A 20,796-nucleotide genomic window follows, 5' to 3' on the forward strand; every position below is an offset into this window, starting at 1 on the left:
TCATACTGTATGTACAATTGAATTTGTCACTACGTTAACTGGAAACTTGACTTCCTAAAGAATGATTAGTGTGGACTTCCGGGGCAGGGGCATGGTTTAGTAAGGAGGCCTTTTGGAGCTCTTCTGTGTCACTCAGCTGCAGGGTCCTCCCTGGACATTACACAACACAAATACTAAAAGCCCTTTTAAGTTACAGGATTGTTAGCTCCCTGAGCATCTGGCTGGGAAAAGGAAAGGTATGGAATTTTAGTGTGATTCCCTCTAAGTAAGAAATTTCCTGTAAATAAATGTTTAATTTGTGATTATTCTGTTTATTCTGGAAGTGTTGTTTAAGGACATAGGCTCTAGACAAGGTTTGGGCCCTGGTTTGCTTACGATCTGTGTGGCCTTGGGCAAGTTACTTAACCTCTCCTTTCTCATCAGAAGAATGGGGATGGTAATAGGACTTACCTTATAGGATTGCTGTGATGATTAAATGAATTGAAATGTGCAAAGCACATAGAACAGTGCCTGGCAGATAGTAAGTACTGTATAACTGATTACCTTTGTTTTTTTGTATGTGCCATAACTAAGCTTTCACAAAGTAAGAATTCATGCATTTTGAGCTAACTAAAATTTACTAAACAACTTTTATTGAAAAATGGGACTAAAGAGGAGAATAAGTAAGAAAAGTTAGTAGACGATATGAATGTGATCCCAAATTTTAGAGGGAAAAAAGAGAGATTACCTGTAGATATATATGTAATGCGTGCATAGGGAAAAAAAAAAAAAAAAGATTGGAAAGCTACACACCAAATTAGGAACAGTTGTTATCTTAAGGTGGTAGGAATCTGGGCAATTTAAAATTCTTTTCTTTGGGATTTTCTTATTTTCCAAAATTTCTACAATGGACCCAATTACTGTTATCTTATAATAATAAGACATTATTATAATATCTTATAATAAGAATGTTATAATATTTTCTTATAATAATAAACAAGGAAAAGAATACACTTGACTAAAGTGCTAAAGAGGAGAAAAGAGACGATACATAAACTTCAAAAGCCCTATCTATTTCGAGAAAGGTAATGGTTAGGGAAACTCAGGAGGAATCAAAGTCCATCTTCGGCTAACGGGGACGAGGGCTCCGCCAAACCCTGAGACACAGCGAGGGCTCCGCCAAACCCTGAGACACAGCTGACTTCCCTCAGGAAGTAACACTGGGCTCCCCTCTGTTAGCTCTGGGACCTGATGACTTTCACAGCTTAAGCCTCTCTTCCTGACACTGGTTGTTCCAGTAGATGTTTCAAAGAAAAGATACTTACCTTGTTTAGCTCTATTAAAACCTAATCGTGCTTTCTTTTTCTCTCCTTTTCCTCACTTTCTGTCTTTCTCAATTCTTCCTTTCTTTCTCTCTCTTTTAACAACAACAAAAGACGTCACCAACCACAAAAAATATGGAACTGTTTTATTATGTAATTCTCTCTAGTCTTATTCTAGTTGGTTGAGATGAGTAACTAACTAGTTCCCTTAATGCTGAAATCATAGATTTGGGTTTTTGTTTACCTTTTGACCTGCTCACTCTTAAAACAGGCTCTAACGAGCCTGTTTAGACTCTAGAACATTTAACTCTCTTCTTCTCCTGAACAGTCATTTGTAATTTTAAAACATGTTTAGTCAAATGGCATTTATTTTCTAATTGCAGCTGTAAAGGAAAAAGTGCAGCTGTTGTTACAAAGGAGGAAAGTGTTCTTCGTGAGTTATTTGGAACAGACATAAGGTGCTGTGCCAGAAATGAGCTGGGGAGGGAATGTACCAAGCTGTTCACAATAGGTAAGACCATAAAATCATGTATTTCTACTTTCAGGGACTGTTCCTTAGAAACGATCTGGGACTCGCCGTGAAGGGTTAGGTAATCATTCAGCTTCAGAAATTTTGTAGTTCCTTTATACCATTTTAGATGTAATGTTGTGGATTCTGTAACTGCTACAAGGTTTGGTAAAATAATTTAAATTTTTCATTACTTTTAAAAGGTTAATAAAATAATAAAAAGTCCGTAACATTTTAAATGACCTTAACATCTTTGTTCTCCAGAATGTCCAGGGTATATTTTGCGATGAAGAAAAACCACTTTTTTTCTTACTCAGGATGTTCTCATCTTCTAGATCTAAACCAGACGCCTCAGACCACACTGCCACAGTTATTTCTTAAAGTGGGGGAACCCTTATGGATCAGGTGCAAAGCTGTGCACATAAACCACGGATTCGGGCTCACCTGGGAATTAGAAAATAAAGCGCTGGAGGAGGTAATAGACGCGTTTGCATTCTGAAAATGCAGAAACAGTGAACTGATAGTGCAGGTTGAAATCATTAAATTCACTCTGTTTTGTTAACACCTAGGGCAGCTACTTTGAGATGAGTACCTATTCCAAAAACAGAACTATGATACGGATTCTGTTTGCTTTTGTGTCATCAGTGGGAAGAAACAACACCGGATATTACACTTGCTCCTCTTCCAAGCATCCCAATCAATCAGCTTTGGTTACCATCGTAGGTAATGCAGGCTCCTCACGCAACCTATTCACAGTTTTAGTTGCTTTAGTGTGTACTGGGAGGTATGTGCTGCAAATTCTGATTTCAATATAATGTTAGTGTCAAAAAGCTGAGAAGGGCACTCAATTACAATAGGTTTGCAAATGCGCATTACCCACTCCCTTCCTTTTCCACTTAAACCGAGCCCGCTTGAATGTCACTGTCTTCGAACATACTGTAATGGCATGTGACCATCTGTGGAATTTTGTCTTCCAGTAGCCTGTAAGTTTCCTAAGGACAGGAGTAATTCCATCCATACTTGTAGTCCCAGAACCTGGAAGAGAACCTGACACAAAATCGGCACTTACTAAATATTTGTTCTAAGAACGAACTGTGAGGGCAGTGACCAATGGCTATGAGAACCGGAAAGCACCCAGATGCATTGAAATTTGGGTGGGCTATGGAGGATTTGAAAATAATCACACTTTCAGTAATCTCAGAGGAGGTGGCAGCCTTCAGCCCTCAGGAAAATGCTAAGAAATGAAGTGATTCTGTTATCACACCCGTAAGGAAGTGTTCCCCCAAGGAAACCTTGTAAATATTGCTGTTAGAGTGGATTTGTGCCCTGTGGTCATTTTATATGGGATGTGTCACTGAGAGAGCCATTCTGGCTGAGGACCCTTCCTCTGTACAAGCTCAGTGAGGCTGGGAGAGTCCTTTCAACCTCTTGAAATTGTCTGCGAAATCTGTGGGTTTACTTATAAGTTTCCTTGGGGAAGAGAGTCAGTTATTTACATTCAATTCTCTGAAGGCTGAGCTCAGGCTTGTAACAGGGGATAGGTCTCCTGTACTTCTTGTTGGACTATCGAATCTGACCTGCAGCATGCCCACATCTGGGCTTTCTTGCATTAAACCGATGAATAAAAATGTATTTATCTTCTCAATATGTTTCCATATGAGTCTCATTATCTAATTTATAAATGCCTTTTTTTGTTGTTTGTTTGTTTTACAGAGAAGGGATTTATAAATGCTTCCAAAACAAGTGAAGATTATGAAATTGACCAGTATGAAGAGTTTTGTTTTTCTGTCAGGTTTAAGGCATATCCACAGATCAGATGTACATGGACCTTCTCTCGAAAATCATTTCCTTGTGAACAAAGTGTCCTGGACGATGGGTACAGGTGAGGCAACAAAGACCTTCAGGACCTCCATTATGCTTAGTACTCTTGTTGCCCCAGCAGAAGGGCACTTTTGAGTTATATGAGTTCATATATCATTGAGTTGACACCGAAGACGAGAAAACAAACAGATGTGAGGACCCGGTAGCGGACAGTTTTATAGTCAGTTCAGGTAAGGTACCCCACTGCACACAAAAAAAGGAAAGAATCCTATTAGATTGAGGAAGGTTCCTTGCCTTTTTCTGAGTCACCAGATTGTTACTTCCTGTTTGAGAGTACCGTGCTGTAGTAAGTACACCGAGTCTCCTTGAGCATATTTGCAGATGATTGAGGAACTAAAACCCCTTGAAAACCTGTAGGTGTATTGATTTATGTTTTCAAAAGAATGAAAATGCAGATATCACCCAGTAATAAATGCTAAAGGAAAATTTCATTTTCCCGAGTTCTCAAGGTTCTCTTACAGGAGGAATTCTTCATTTCCTCTTTGGAAAACAAATAACTTTTTTCTTGTATTTTCTATGGCTACAATACCTCTTATCTCTTAAAGCAAATCCTATGTAACGTGGTTTTAGGCTAGACTGTGAGTGACTGAGAGGGATTCGTTCTCTCTGAAGCAAGTCACTGTTCTGGAATAAATCATTGTGTCTCAACATGTGGACCGTAAAACAACTGTATAGGCATCATCTGGGCAAATGTTAAAATGTGGATTCCTGGATCCCATTCTAGACACGCGGAGCTGAAATTGGAGCAAAATGCCCAGATTCTGCATTTTTAATGAGAACCCCTGTGATTCGTGCCACAGGTCTAAGTCTGTGCTGTGTAGTACAGTAGCTACCGACCACATGTGGCTGTTGAGAACTTGAAATGCGGCTAGACCAAATTGAGATGGGCTGGAACTATAAAGTACACACTAGACTTTAAAGACTTCGAATGAGAAAAAGGGTGTAAAAAAGTAGCTTTTCAGGTAATTCAGAATGCAGCCTTTGGCCTGTGCGCTGACTGATACACAGTCTCCTAACTCAGGGCTTCTCAAAGCAGCGCTATTGACATCTCGGCCTGGGTAATTCCTTGTTCTGGGGGGGCTCTCCTCTGCACTGCAGGGCATTTAACAGGACCTCTGGCCTCCACCCGCTGCGTGTCAGTAGCACCACCACACCCAGTTGTGACGACCAAAAGTATCTCCAGACATTGCCAAGCATCCTCTAGTGAGGGAAAATTGCCTGTGGTGGAGAACCACTGCCTTGGCAGGATGACCCATTGTCATAAGCCCTTATTCTGGATCATCAAACTTGAAAGTAGGAGGCCAGGGAATCAGCCACCTTCTTCCTAGTTAAATTGACTATACCACAGGCTTGTGTTCCGGAGGATATCAGCGCTGTCACTTTCCCCTCCCTTCTTTGTATTGTGACCTAGTGCCAGAGAAGCTCTTAACACTACGGGATTCTCTTTTGAACCTGATTCAAAGAGATAAAAAATCAACTCAATTTATTTCAAGGAACATTCCTTTAATATCTTCTTATGGGCTTGATGCCATGCGGGCCTACAAGAGTGAATAAGGTAATGTTTCTCTTCTCCCACCCCCTCCCTCAAATGTACAGGGCACGTTTAGGTGCCCACAGCCACCTGGGAGACCATTGCGACTGTGCTGGTGACATGAGCATGACCTCTTAAGATTTTACCAAATCATTTAGTGAAACATGTCTCTGACACGGGGATTGTGGGCCTATCTAGTGGGTTAGTTCATTTGGTTTCATGCCACGATCACTATCTGTACCCCGACCCCAGGCAGTTATCTTGTAACTCCCTAACCAAATGAATGAATCAGTGCAGACCCTGCTTCCTCTAGTGTTTGTACCGCTCAGTCATAGTGACTTGGGGATATAGCTAACCTCTTTGTGTGTAGAATCTCAGCAGTGAGTTTATAAACTCCAGAAGGATAGGCTGTCTGTCATTTCTCTATCTTTGTATAATGCCTCCTTCAGTCAAGCAGTGTTAGTAAATGAATGAATCGTCATCACCTCTGGAAAGTAACTCAGTGCATCGGCTGGGCCAAAGATGAGTCAGGGGCATCCTCTTTGCACTGCAACGACCAACACGTAGCACTTACCACAACACCCAGCCTTCGCTGTTCATCTTATTTAAAAAGTTCTTGGAGAGCTAGTGCTTGTTGGTGATAATGATGCCCTAGGGGTGATGGCCCACTCAATACAAATGCAAAGGGAAGATGGCGCCTTCTTCTTCATGAAAAAGATGCTCAAAATACCAAATAAAAATGAACAACAAAAAATGTGAACACTAGTGCTCTAAATGTCTTTTGCTCTCCACATGACGCTCTGTGTTGAGACAGGATGGCAGACTAAATTAAAGTCTGAGTTCTTTTCAACTTTTTATCATAAAAAGTTTCAAATTTACCAGTCAACTCAAAGAACAGTACAGTGAGCATCCTTTTCCCACCACCTAGACTCACCAATTTAATCAAATTGAATTTTGTGTGTGAAGTACAGTATTTAAAGCGTGTTGCAGAGATTACTTTATAATCAAAGCGACACAAGTTTTTATATGTAACTGTAATGTCTATGCAATAACATTACTCCTGAAAAAAGCTTTGATGTGGTCAGTGTGTTTGCCAGAAGTCTTTCAGCTTCCTCACCTTCGCAGCTTCGTTTCTCCAATTTACTTCCTCAAATTTTACACCAAAGTTGATTATGGCTTGCCTTTATGTGTTTACACTTTATTAAAGTATAACTTTCCCTCAGTCTTGAAATCCTGGTCTTGAGAAAGAGTTCTAGGATATTTCATCTGTTAGTTTGCATAATTTTTTCTCTCTACAGACTGAATTACAAACAAATCTACCTTAGCTTTTCCTAGTTTCATGGTAAAAGCAAAACAAAACAAAAAACGAACTTATTAGAATGTTATAATTATTTAGTAATTTCTCCTGAAAGAGGTTCCTTAGGCCTGCCCAATCCTTTTGGTTTTCTTCTCTCTGAGATATTTAATTTCCCAACTCTACAAGTCTAAGCCCTGCCCTGACAGCCCACCCCTCCATGCTCATTAAGTGAGCATTGTCTGGTAACCAGAGTGTGGTAGTCGGCGGGGTTCTGGGTAGGGAGACACGTTCCTTCTCATGAACAAATCAATAAATGATATGTAATTACAGAAGTGTAGAGAGCCTCTTGGGAGGATTGCTGTTTTCTGAAGGAGATGAGCCTGAGCTAGACAGAAAGGAGAGAAAAGATGTTTGGGTCTAGTGAAATACCGAGAGCCCCCAACCAAATCCTGACCCCCTCCGGTGTAAGGTGTTAAGCACACCACATGAAGCCACTCACTGAGAAGAAAAGAAACTTCTCTGAGCGCTTACCATGTGCCAGATAATGTGCAAAGTCCTTTACATGGATGATCTCATTTAATCCTCATCATCCCATTTTATGAAATCTGGAAGCAGGCTGAGTTACTTACCCCATCACACAGGGCAAGGTCAATACCCTTCATTCACTGTTTTCTGAAATTGCCTTTAAAATAAAAATAGAAATAACCCTAAAATTCTACCTCCAGAGATTATATTTCGGACTTTTTCTATGTAACCACCATGATAGAAACATGTAAATATAGGTTTTTGCACAAACGTGAAATCGTGCCATTTATAACCTGATTTTTCATTTTAAAAAATATTTCTATTTTAATAAGTACATTTTACATTAGTTACATTATCATTTTAATGCTGCATAGTATTTCACTTTTTAGAAAAGTTTATTTCAACTAAGTCCTATTGATGGGCATCTTTGCATCTTTTCATTTTAATGTGATGTTCTCACTGGCTACATACCTCAGAGTAAAGCTTCTAAATGTTGTTTTTATTCAAGGTGACTACTGGACTTAACAAGCTTCATAATAATAATAATAATCTAACACATATATTGTGTTTACTATGTGCTAGGCTCTATTATAGGCACTTTATAGAAAACTGCTTAAAAAAAAAAAAAACTTAACAGAAAGTTCTCCAACAACCATATGAGGTAGATACAACTACTATCTTCATTTACCAGATGAGGAAACTGAGGAACAGAGATGATAAGTGACTTGCCCAAGGTTATATCACTGGGCAATGGCAGAGTTGGGATTCCAGCAAAAACGGATGGATTCAAAGCTTGTGATTTTAACCCTGTCACTATATGCCTCTTGACGACCAGCTCATTTCAAAAGTATGAGCTTCTCAAACACAGTGTGTAAGAAAACAAAAATACAAACACACTCCTTGCTATTTAAAAATAAAAATGTGCTTCCTTCTGAGATGAGCCATCCTTCACTATTGAGTTTTCAATGGTTATATGTCCCCAGGCTTGTCAGGTCCCCTGAAAGGAAATAAAAATGAACTTGGTATTATATAGACTAAAATAAAATCATCAGCCCCTCTCTCCCGCCGCCTGACTGTCTATCTAACTCAGGACAGAAATTCGAACAGATCAGATTCGGCTTCAGCGGGTGTATTCCCCCAGCCCCGCCGAAACCTCAGTCTGAGGGAGACAAGGGCACCTGCTTCCTGATCAGGTGTCCTCGGTGCCTGTGAAGCCACCTCAGTCGTGTCAGCTCTTCGCTCTCCAGTTTCAAAAGCTCTCAGCTTCCCCAATCCTGCTTTATCACTCTCTGCATTCTGATTTGATTTTGCTAATCCCTTGTTCTTTGAATAAAGCATCTTTATAGTCAAATTATGCTGCGAGAAAGAGCCTTCTTTTTCTCAAGTCCTCCCCTCTGGGCACAAATGGAAAATAAAAATGACCCGCACTTTGATTGTACAGAGGAGAAAATCCCTTTCATAGTTGTCCTGAGAGTACATCTTCTTAGTCACTCAGACATTATGTCACTGTAAACTCCAGTTTTCTCATCTCCCACCTCATGCCAGCCGGCCATTTTTAAAAAAACACCGAGAGAAAGAGGAAGCTTTGAATCCCCCAGTCACCTAATTGGGTGGTCCCCTTGGAATTTCCAGAGGAGGTTCAGTGATGCAGTTGTTGTTATTGTAGGGTTGACTGTCATCCTCGTAAGCAGGAGGACATACAGTTTAGCGCGACCTTAACAGTCATCGTTACGTTCGGGCTATTTATGTGACCACTTTTTCAGCTGGAAAAGTGAGAACATTTTAGATGCTATCTCGTTTACACCATGGCCAGTCATACTCCATGAAGACAGCACAAAAGACTTAGGAGGAAAAGGGTTTACAAAACAGTTTGCATTCCTCTGCATGATGCTCAATAGTTGTATCGGTAATTTCTTTTCCTGTCAAATTGATTGGTGCTTTTGGCATGTTTCTGGCTAGCCAAAGGGCGGCTCCTCCTCCTCCTCCTTTTTTTTTTTTAAATCTCCTCTCTTGTTCCTTTTCATGGTCTTTGGCTATTGTCCACTGAAAATTACATTTTTGCCTTATAGAGGCTTTTCTTGGACCATTTAAACTCAGTCTTCCTAAAGTCTGGGAATCACATGTAGCTATATCTGATAGCTTTTCTCCCTAGGGTTATAATTTGGCTTTCCCCCAATTTTCTACCACGTCCATTTCAACCATTTCCTTCTTCTTGTCTAGAAGTAGGTCAGGATAAGAAATTCCCTTTTTACTTCTTTTTTTGTAAATTTAGTTTTAAGTATAGTTGACATATAGTATTACATGAGTTTCAGGTGTACAACATAGTGATTCAACGTTTATATGCCTTACGAAGCGATCACCACAGTAAGTCTAGTACCCACCTGCCACCACACGTAGTTATTACATATTATTGATTCTATTCCCTGTGCTGTACTTTACATCCCTGTGATTTATTTTATAACTGGCAGGTAGTACTTCTTAATCCCCTGCTCCTTTTTCACCCATCCCCCCACCACTGTTTTACTTCTTCAGCCTTCATGTTAGCAAGGCAAACAAAAAGCTTGTTAAATGCTCACTTGACATGTCAGCGCAATAAATTCTCTCATCCCTATAGCAGTCAGAGCTACCTTTTAGCTTCGGAGTTCAGGATGCACAACACCAGTGTCGGGTAAACATGGGCTCAAAGCTGCTCAGCAGTTGTTACGTGTGTGATTTGCATCTTAGGGATCAACTGGGGTTCTATTCTCTCCTCATGTCTATATCCAATCCAGCACCTGCTCTTTCTTTTTGGCTGGTGCTCTTGGATCGGCTCTTTCCTCTCCTTTCTCACTTTCCCTACCTTAGACAACACTCATCTTTCCATGCTCGGAGCTCTCAATTCTCAACCTCTCCTCTCATAGGACTTCCCACATTATACTGTAACTGCTATTCACTTGTCTGCTGTCACCAGCTGGGAATTCTGTGAAAGCACAAACCTATTTTTTCTAACTCACTGTTGTATTCCTGATTCCTCCCACGAATAGGCTCTACCAATGAATGAATGAGTGAATTCCTAGGTTATGACAACTGCCTCCAGATTTCCTTCCAATAAACTTTCTCTACTGCCATCAGTCTAAATTAAAAAACTGTTCATAATATTCAGGTCCTTCTTAGGAGTTCATAGCATCTTCTGCTTTCTCCTCAGATCTAAATAAACTGGTTTTTCAAGGTCCCAGATCAGTTGGCCCCGCCTACCCATTTAGCCCTCTTTTCTATCACCTCCCACCATGCACCTGTGCCCCAGTCCGGAGACCTCCCCATCGCTCTCCTTGTGGTGAATTCCCATCTTATGTCTTAAGTCCTGCCAATGCCTGCTCCTCAAAGGTCTTTTCTTTTGACCTCATTAAAACCAACTCTAACGAGTACATTGTTTTGTACACCTGAAACTAATAAAAATAAATTAATTAAATTAAACTTAAAAAAAATAAACCAACTCATTCACGAAGACCTCACTCAAATCCCACTTCTAAGAAGCCCTCAGAACTTGTCTTATCAACACTGGCCTCTCATCCTTTGATCTTCTCTTGGCCTGATTATGTCATTTAGCGCTTTAAGTATTCCGCTTGTGTAGGCTCTCTGAGGATAGGAGCCACATTTTATAGTTTGCATCTACATATCCCCTAGTTTATGGCCGGCGTCCACTCAGGTTCCTGATCTTTACATTTCTACCTTGTCCAAACATAATCTTTGTTGGTTATGTTTTGTTTTTGTTTGTTTGTTGTTGTTTTTTACTTCAAGTAGGCTGTATAGAGGAGGCCTAAGTAAATAACTTCTGAAAAAGCCTTAGATTTTTCTTAACCTAAGGGAAGTTTTTTCCATTTCTTCAATTCATGAAGACGTATTCCACAGCTTCTTACTCCCCTACCCCTCCTACACTATCCCACAGCCCCCTACAATAGCCAGCATCTTGTATACGCAGTAGGCATGACAGAGAACCTCCAATAGCATGTTAGCCAGGTCAAAATGTGGTGAGTGATTGCTGAGCATTCCAAGTGGATATCAGAGCCTGCTGACCACCCAAAGATTTCTGTACAAACTCAGTGGATTTGAACCCTCATCACTGTTAATCGCTATTTCTGTAGGTCCTAGGTCCTGCTTTGGACGAACATCAGAGAGCCATTCTTTCAGGAAGCAGGGGAGATACGGGCTCCTCCAATTACAAAGGTTCTTCCAGATTTCGTGGAAGTCGGGCTAGTCCAGGATGTATAGAATAGTAGAGGCAGGAACCTTCCCATCTCTCTAAGGCGCCCCAGCCTAGATCAGCTTCTCAACTTTTAATGTGCATACAAATCACATGGAGATCATCTTAAAATGCAGACTCTAAGTCAGTAGGTTTGAGGAGGGGCCCGAGATTTTGTATTTCTAACAAGCTCCCAGATAATACTGGTGCTGACACTTTCTATCTGGGGACCGCACTTTGAGTAGCAAGGGCCTGGCATACAGACACCTACCTCCTTGTCCATCGAACTTTAAGAGTGAGTGTCGCCAGAGGGACTCTTCCCATCCATCCACACCATCATTCATTTCAGCAACTCCTGTAAGGATCGGGCTAAGTCTGTCATTAATTCTTTTTCAAACAGCATATCTAAGTTTTGCAACCATAAACACCAGCCAGGAGAATACATATTCCATGCGGAAAATGATGACGCCCAGTTCACAAAAATGTTCACGCTGAATATAAGAAGTAAGTTAAATTGTCAATAAACTTAATTTTAATCTTATGACTCCTTAACTCTTTATTAACTGTAACCAAAAAGAGCTAAGTAATGGTGTAGAAGGAATGCTATAAAACTTTTTGTATACCGAGGCGTTTCGGAATTTTACTTTCATAAAATTCATCCTTTGAAGTGAAGAGACTTAGTGCATGCCCTCTCTGAATGTGCTTTAGTGTTGTGACATTATTGACTTTAGTACTTCAGGAGGTCATGTTTAAGGAAAGGCCAAACATCACATTACCTGCCATTTACTTGTTTTAATAGTCTCTGTTTCTTTGGTCAATAAAAAGATGAGAGTACACTTCGTTGCAATTTTTGCAGTTACTTCTGAAGCCAAGAATCCTTTTGAGGAGTGCAGGTAGATAGAGGTCTACACCTTAGCTCCTACGGAGCCCAGCAGTGGAAAAGTGGTGTTCCATTGGGCTGCCTGTGCAGCAGTTCACATGACAAGGGGGAAAGGGAACAACCAGAGGTCTTGAGTTATCCTGCATGAGACACCCTCCCAGAAGCACAGACTGCTCAGAGTACGTGGGCAGTCTATGTGCAGCTGACCTGGAAACCATTTCTGGAAAGTACCGTACTACATGGGCTTATTTTTCATGTTACTCTCTACAGGGAAACCTCAAGTGCGAGCCGAGGCAACAGCAAGTCAAGCTTCTTGTTCCTCTGATGGATACCCAGTACCATCCTGGACCTGGAAGAAGTGTTCTGACAAGTCTTCCAAGTAATAAAGACACTGGTGTCTCTTGTATTGGACCAACACGAAACTCACACTCCCTCTGACATATTGGCTCTCATGAACACAATTTGAGAAGAAACGATGAAGCATTTAAAATGCTTACTTTCTGAGTCCACCATAATGTTCCATAGTTATAGATTGTTTCTGATCGATAACTCATAACAGACGAATCTCTTTTTGAGCTCACTAGAGAAACCCTAACTTCCGGTCTGACAAGAGCCCCGCCTATCTAATTTCTCTATCTGCCATTTCTTTTCAGCTGCACAGAAGAAATCACAGAAGGAATTTGGAATAAAAAGGTTAACAGAAAAGTGGTTGGACCGTGGATATCCAACAGTACTTTGAACATGAGTGAAGCCATCAAAGGGTCCCTGGTGAAGTGCTGTGCATACAATTCCTTGGGCACATCTTGTGAAACAATCCTTTTAAGCTCGCCAGGTATACAACAGCTGCTATTGTAGCGTACCTCCTTCAGGAATTCCCCACTAGAAGTTAGTCCTGTCGTTCACTTCTATTTGGGGAATTTTACAAGAGAGTAGAGGTTTAGTGTGTGACACCAGAAGGCTTTCTGAGTCAGGCAGGAATCCCCACTGAACATACAGCGTTAGTGTATGTAGCCCGGGGCAGAGTGACTTCTACATAATGTTGCTGTAACTCACGCATCAGACTGATGTATGTAGAACCATAAACTCCCACAATAGTGACTGTCTCCCACAAGAGACCCAACTCTTGAGAAACAGATGTCGCAATTTGGAGTTGCTACCATTTTCTCTTTTGCTTAATCTCTTTATTTGCCCTTGGCCTGCTACTTTATAATTTTCAGTTTGTTTTTCAGAGCCCTTCTAAGTTAAACAATTCTGAACCTGGCCACCTACGCTTATCATTTAGAATCAACAGCATCTCAAAACTAACTTCTCCACATTCATACGTTATCTTCATAGGGGGAACACAAACTTCTCTTTTTACCTGACTTGTAGACCCTGTGGGTTTAAATAGATGTGATTCTTACAACCCTAGTAAATGATTTGTAGGAAAGGATTCAGGATCATTTAAAATTTTCTAGGAAGGAAACTTGTCCTTTATGCGACCATTGCATGATTTTCTTTGGGGAGTGGAGTACTTGAGGAGAGCTTGTAAGGGTTGCAAATCATGGTGACTCAAATTCAGGAATCCTAATTCACTGCTCGTTGACACTTTTGTTGCAGGCCCCTTCCCTTTCCTCCAGGACAACATCTCATTCTACGCAACCATAGGGCTTTGTCTCCCCTTCATTGCTGTTTTAACCATGCTAATTTGTCACAAATACAAAAAGGTAAAAAACAAATTTAAAAAAAAAGGTAAACATTCATCATTGTTTCCTGTTCCCCAAGAAGAACTGCCTATTGCTAACTGACTGATTATTTCATCTCTGAAGCAATTTAGGTATGAAAGCCAGCTGCAGATGGTACAGGTGACCGGTACTTTGGATAATGAGTACTTTTACATTGACTTCAGAGAATATGACTATGATTTCAAGTGGGAGTTTCCAAGGGAAAATTTAGAATTTGGTAAGAATCGAATGTTCCAGATGTTTTTGTAGCGTTTCCTTTCTGTGGGAAAATCTCAAACATGTACTCATCATTTATCTTGCAGGCAAAGTGCTAGGATCAGGTGCTTTTGGAAAAGTGATGAATGCAACGGCTTATGGAATTAGTAAAACAGGAGTCTCCATCCAGGTTGCAGTCAAAATGCTGAAAGGTACAGTAAAGTGGCATGATAGCCACAAAGATGGTGGTGCAGGCTCCCACCTCCCCTTCTCCTTTCTCCCATCATTTCTGTGATTACTGCTTGCCATGCTTCAGGGCTGAAAAGGGAGTGCGTTGGGGTCAGTGTCAACCAAGTAAGAATGTAAAATACAAGGCATGAATCCAAAACTCCATCTCTTCTCTCTTCATTTAGGTTTTTTTGTTTGTTTGTTTTGTTTTGTCGGCTTCGGTGTTTGGGGAAACTGTTGTTACAGGCAGATGCTGTTTCTGCCGTTTTGACATAGACCCTGGGTAGAAGAGCAAATTGGAACTCTGTATCGCTTCCCACTCCTTACTCCATCTGCTCCCATCTGGCTCCCACCACCATCCCGCCCTTAGCCTAACTCACTGAGCAAGAACATATCCGGCCGGCTTTTGCTAAAGTGATCCATGACCACCAGTGAACTAAGTCTAATGGGCATGTGTCAGTCCTCACATAGGTTGAACCTTTAGCATGAATTGGCACGATTGACTACTCTCCATTTTTAAGTGCCTATTTCCTTTTGGTTTCCACGTCACCATTTTTTCTGGTTTTCCTCCTACCTCGCTGACAGCTTCATAGCGTTTTGCCAGCTCTTTATGCGGAGTTCCTGAAGGCGCGCTCCTGAGTCCCCTTCCATTTTCTCTCCACACGTTTCCCATCTCAACCACACCTGGGACTTCATCCTGTATACCAACGATTCTCATCATCGTGTCTTCCTTCTGAGCATGAGGTTCATACGTCCAAATGCTTGGATGTCTCTAAAGTCCCTTTAACTCAGCTCATCCAAATTGAACCCCTCCCACCCTGGCCCTCCGTCAATACTTCCTCCTCAGTGATTGGTACCAGTACCCACGATGAGCCCTGTTCCACACAATCGGGCCAACGAGAAACCTAGGGCTCATCCTTGATACCAGCCCCATTCTAACGCCCCAGAAGCTATTCCTATCGGATTTCCTGCTCAGTGTCCCTTGACTCCATCTCTTCTCTTATCTCTATTACTACTACCCTAGTCCAAGTCCATCTCTCCTGGAGGGCTGCCACAGCCTTCTACGCAGCTACCCTGTATGCACTCCACCTCTTTTCAGATTCTCTGTACTGAAGAGCCCAAGTGATGGTTATAAAATGCAAAACAGACCCAGTCATTTTCCCACTTAACATTTCCAGTTGCTTTCCAGTCCTCCTGAGACACATGACATAGCCCGACATGGTCTGGCCGCTGCTCACCACACGACCCACACTCTCGGCACGCCAGCTCATCAGCCTTCTTTCACTTCCTCCAGCGCATCGAGCTCCCTCCCGTCCCAGAGCCTCACACAGCCTGACCCTCTGCTGGCCCTTCTCCTTCCGTGTGGTTCTCCCCAACACGTTCCTCAGGTCTCAGCGTAGATATCACTTTCTCAGGGAGGCCTTGTCTCACACCAAAGATGAGATCAAGTTCCTTGCAATATGTTATCTTAGCTCTCCATAGACTTTTTCCCCATAGAGTTTATCATGAGATGTAATTACATATTTAATTATTCAAGTGCTATTTGATCTGCCATATTAGTCTGTAAGCCTCATGAGGGCGGGGTCCGTATCTGTTTTGCTCTGCTCTCTTCTTTATTGATCTTTGCCCATTCTGTCACCTCACTATGGAATGTTCTTCTCCCTGCCTCCTCCCTGTGCATTCACCTGGTTAACACCTACTTTTCCTCAGGTGTCAGCATAGACATTTGGCATCCTCTTCCCCACCCTGCCTAAGGCTAGCTTAGGTGTCCCTCTGGTGTGACCCCACATTCATTTGCCACATTGCATTTATCCCACTATATTGTAATTATGTATTTGTGTGTCTCTCTTTTCCAGGAGACTCTAAGCTCCAGGATGACAGGGGCTCTGTCTTATCTATCACTTTTCTCCCCAAAGCCTGGCACATTGCCTCATACACAGTAGGCACTCAGTAAATACTTATTCAATGAATTAATAATGAATGTCAGGTAATGGTATATGAAAGTGTTTTGAAAAAGTTAAGCACCACATAAAATGTATTATTTTGGCCATGAGGAGTAAGACATGGACAGTTGAAAGCACAAGTCCCTATAAAACATGAAGCAGTGGAAGGCATGAGGTGGCAGTGGGTCACAGTGCACAAGTCAAGAACCTCACACCCAAGACAAGATGTTGGGAACACGGATACCCCTGATGGCTTCAGTGTTCTGGAAAAGCCACCATAAAGGCTGGGGTGTCTTCCAGGACAAAATAACGAGACTTGGAAGTATCTAATCAAATCTCCATTGAATGTAAAGAAAAGTTACCATGTTTGTAAGAAAGAATAAGTTAACAGAGGGGTGGGTACCTGGTGCCTTGAGCCTGGACAGGGAAGTCTTGCCTTTAGGGCTCCACTACCCACCTGGGCAGAGCTGCCCTGACCAACTGGCACATCAGCCTCAATGACACAAGACATTCAAATTCATCAATAATTACTCATGCTATGCTTCTAAGTAAGACTATGAGTACAATTTGCTAATCTATCTAGACTTTTCTCCAGGGAGAGAATGCTTTGGCCAGTGGATACATCCTAGCCAACTCATTAGTTATATTTCTCATTATCAATTAATGAGCCTCTTGAGAATTTGGTTAGTGAGGATTGGTCCTTTTTGATCTCCTCACCATTAGACCCACTGACAAATTTAAGGTTGTACACCTGAGGGCCACAGGCTGGAGCCAACCACCCTCAATGACATTCCTATCCTGTCTCTCTATGATGTCAACAAATTCAAGAGTCAAAAACAAAAAAACAAAAACAAAAAAACAGTGTGTTTCTCCCTTCAGCATCTGTATTAACTTCTGTGGAGGAAAAGCATGTGTTATTATTTTGTTTTATTTTGTTTTTTGAGGGTCACTATTAAGGGTTTTAATTTTGGTAGATACAGAAACATCCAGTAGAAAGAAAGGCACGTTATGAGATTCAGCTTCGATACTACAATCTTTGGAATTCTGTCTTAAAAGACAGGATATTATTATTCAAAATGCATGTATTAGTTGATGTATTTTTTAAATGTTTATGCAAACCTGCTCTGAAATGAGGAAAGATTTCATTTATCAAATGACCTAAAATTCCTATTTTTTAGTTTTGCATTTTTTGTGTGTTCTTCCATTGACAGAAAAAGCAGACAGTTCTGAAAAAGAAGCTCTCATGTCTGAACTCAAGATGATGACTCAGCTGGGAAACCATGAGAATATCGTGAATCTGCTGGGGGCATGCACACAGTCAGGTAACTCGGCTGAAAACTCCCAATGAAAAATATTTTAGCCCGAAGACAATAAGGACATTTGTTCTCACATGTTTCATTTTTCTCAGTCATGGTATGGGCTCTCAAACCCAAGTGGAATTAGACACGAGCGCGCTGTAATCAGATGGATCAGTGTAGAGGAACCCTCTCTATTGGGATATGCCACGTGATTCTAACCTACTTACCAGTCACCACACTGCAAGTACATTTTGTAGTTTCTCCCTCCACCATCTCCCCAGCTGGGAAGCTGGTGTAAACGCAGTGCAGGGAATGGCTGCTGAGCTTGTCTGCTGCCCGGGTTGGGCCGTTTCAAAGAAGCACAGCCAAGCCAGACGTCAGACCCTATTTTCCCATAATTTAATAGAGATGCACTCTGATTCTCTCACTTCAGCCTAGAAATATGGGAACAATGTGACCCAGGGTCATTCTTTCTGGGACAGGCGGCCTGGGACTGGGACTAAAAGAACAGAAAAAAGAGAAAATGGAGCTTAGAGAGGGGATTAGGAATATATGAGGTGTGATCAAAAGATATGGTGAATGTTTAAATTGAAAAAATGTATTACAGTAAAAGATACATGGCCATTAATCCCCCTCAAAATAGTCCCCTCTTTTTGAACACACTCATCCCATCTTTCTTGCCACTTTCTGAAGCAGTTCTAGAAGTCCTCTTTCGTGAGTGTCTTTAGTTGCGCTGTCGTGACTGCCTCCATGTCCTGAATCAATTCAAAGCATTTACTTTTTATGGCCATTTTGACTTTGGGGAAGAACCAGATGTCACACGGTGCCAGATCTGGTGAATAAGGTGGATGAGGACACACCATAATGTTTTTATTTGACAGACATTGCCATACCAGAATGTCAAAATGATTCAGGACACGGACGCAGCCATGACAGCGCAAGTAAAGACACTCACAAAAGAGGACTTCCAGAACTGCTTCAGAAAGTGGCAAGATGGTGGGATAAGTGTGTTTGAAGCAAGGGGGAGTATCTTGAGGGGGATTAATGGCAATGTGTCTTTTGCTGTAATACATTTTTTTAAATTTACACATTCACCGTATTTTTTGGTCACACCAGGTAGTTCTCTCTTCTAGGCAACAACAAATCAGCACATACTTACAAAGTGTTCTTTATGCATCTGGCATATTATTTCCAATTGCAAACTGGAGAACTAAGTGCACAGTGATAATCGACGAGGCCACATGTACAACAAGGGCCAACGTGGAAGGCAGAAGACACTGTTTTCCAAAGGAGTTTGAGCAAAAGGCTGACGTTGAATTTAAAGTATAGGAAGAGTTAGGCTCAGGAAAAGTTGTACTCTCCCAAAGTCAGGGAGAAATGAGATCTCATTGAGAATGTTTTCTGCTACACAGACATCTGAAAAAATTATTTGGTATTTGTTTACCTATAGCTAAAATTGTCACTATTTCAGGACCAATTTACTTGATTTTTGAATACTGTTGCTATGGTGATCTTCTCAACTATCTAAGAAATAAAAGAGAAAAATTTCACAGGACATGGACGGAGATTTTCAAGGAACACAATTTTAGTTTTTACCCCACTTTCCAATCACATCCAAATTCCAGGTAAGAGACTAAGTCCAGGTAAGAGACTAGTTTCATAATTACACATTCTCGAACACAAACTATGATGGTTAAACAGCTCCCTACACACACACACACACACACACACACACTGGCCAGTTTCTAAAGGCCATAGTCCAGCATTGTGTAATCAGTGGGTTCTGAGACCTAGAAATGTCACTTGTCTTTGCTATAGTTTCCTTGTTGATTTGGAACAATGAGAACTTTCCCTTTTCTACATGCACTGCAGTGGAGCCAGTGTCTGTCCACCTTAACCTAAATCACACTCTAGACACATATTCAGTTTGGGGAAAGGTGCATTGTTCATTCTTTCAGTCCTCCCGGTGGACATTTAGGGATGGGTGGAGAGAATGAACATTTTTCCAAAGTGTTGGATGTGTTCATAGAGGTCTTGGGAGTATTGCACAAAAGTGCTCTCAACTCATAAACTAGATTTTTAAAAATTAGGATAGATCTGTTGACATAATGTGATGGGGACAGAATAAAGTAGCGGTAACATTTATCTGTGCTCTGCGTTGCACCTTCCTCCATCTGAGGGAATCCTGGGCGATTCTCAGTGCTGATTTCTTATTTTGGCATGCATAGATGAGGGCTGGAGAATTCTGTGGCTTCTCATCCTCATCCTTGGAATTTCTTGCTAATTACTTGGACATAGCACCCCTCTGAATGAATCCACAGGCATTTTGATAGAAAGCTCCCTCAATCCACTGTGCTGTCCTATTTCCCTGCGTATGGGAAAGCTCTCCCTTATCCTAAAGGCGCATTTGTCTGAGGCTTGTATTTTTTCCAGGGGGGATTTTTGGAGGGTGCATTTGAAAGCCCAGCCTTGTTTTCTTAGCATATAAGTTTCAGTGCAGACCCAGCATCTTAGAGCTGGAAGGCCCCACGGAGATCCCCATGTATGTCTGTGTGCGGTTGCCCTTCACCAATTTGTACCTGTTACACCAGTCCTCCCTTCTATACTCATTTCTTAGTTCATGGTCTAAAACTGAGAAAAGTCTATAATGTCATCCATATTCTGGAGCAGAGAGCCTACCCTAATGAGTCAGATGTGTATGAGCAGGACTCCACGGTTAGTAATAACCAATGCTGGTAGCTTGGCGCCTGCGGTTCACTCGTTGGGGTATTAAACACACTGAAGCGATCACTTTTGGACTGTTTGTGGTCTGAAGGCATCAAGCCATTTTCCAGACACATGGAAGCTGTGAGCTTGGGTAAACTGGTGTCCTGGAGTAAATCAAATTGTTGTCTGTATATAATGCATACGAAGTGCTGCAGGGAAGAATTCTATATTATGTACGATAAAAGAGATTGACATGATTAGTGTTTATTAATTTCACAGGAAAAGGAAACGAGCTTTACAAAGGTCAGCTTGAAAAAAAGGGGGATGGTGGAACACTTATAGATCTCTATGGAAGATCTGTATTACATGAGCTCTTAGAGAGAAAGTGGGCTGAGATTAGAAACAGAAGACTGAGGTGTGAGTCCTAGCTGTCCCCCTTATTAGCTTCATGATTTCAGCAAATACTGTTCAGCTCCCCAAGCCTAGTTTCTCTTTTAGCAAATGAGACTTTCACACTCAGCTTATAGAATTGTGGTAAGGATTGAGTGAGGTCGTCTTTG

The 20,796-nt window shown here is 41.4% G+C and overlaps 1 protein-coding gene across 1 annotated transcript in view; it reads left to right on the forward strand.

Moving 5' to 3' along the window:
- The window catches only part of FLT3 (fms related receptor tyrosine kinase 3), a 62,484-nt gene that overhangs the window by 26,130 nt on the left and 15,558 nt on the right, over positions 1-20,796 (forward strand). The window contains exons 6-17 of the mRNA XM_019736600.3: positions 1,685-1,812; positions 2,145-2,284; positions 2,379-2,532; positions 3,523-3,691; positions 11,663-11,766; positions 12,413-12,521; positions 12,796-12,974; positions 13,742-13,848; positions 13,951-14,083; positions 14,169-14,273; positions 17,444-17,554; positions 19,002-19,155. Of these exons, the coding sequence (XP_019592159.2) occupies positions 1,685-1,812; positions 2,145-2,284; positions 2,379-2,532; positions 3,523-3,691; positions 11,663-11,766; positions 12,413-12,521; positions 12,796-12,974; positions 13,742-13,848; positions 13,951-14,083; positions 14,169-14,273; positions 17,444-17,554; positions 19,002-19,155 (1,593 nt within the window). The remainder of the gene's footprint in view (positions 1-1,684; positions 1,813-2,144; positions 2,285-2,378; positions 2,533-3,522; positions 3,692-11,662; positions 11,767-12,412; positions 12,522-12,795; positions 12,975-13,741; positions 13,849-13,950; positions 14,084-14,168; positions 14,274-17,443; positions 17,555-19,001; positions 19,156-20,796) is intronic.

The sequence above is a fragment of the Rhinolophus sinicus genome, chromosome 16, assembly GCF_057876585.1.
Source record: "Rhinolophus sinicus isolate RSI-liver-muscle chromosome 16, RSI-T2T, whole genome shotgun sequence".
Classification (NCBI taxonomy): Eukaryota; Metazoa; Chordata; class Mammalia; order Chiroptera; family Rhinolophidae; genus Rhinolophus; species Rhinolophus sinicus.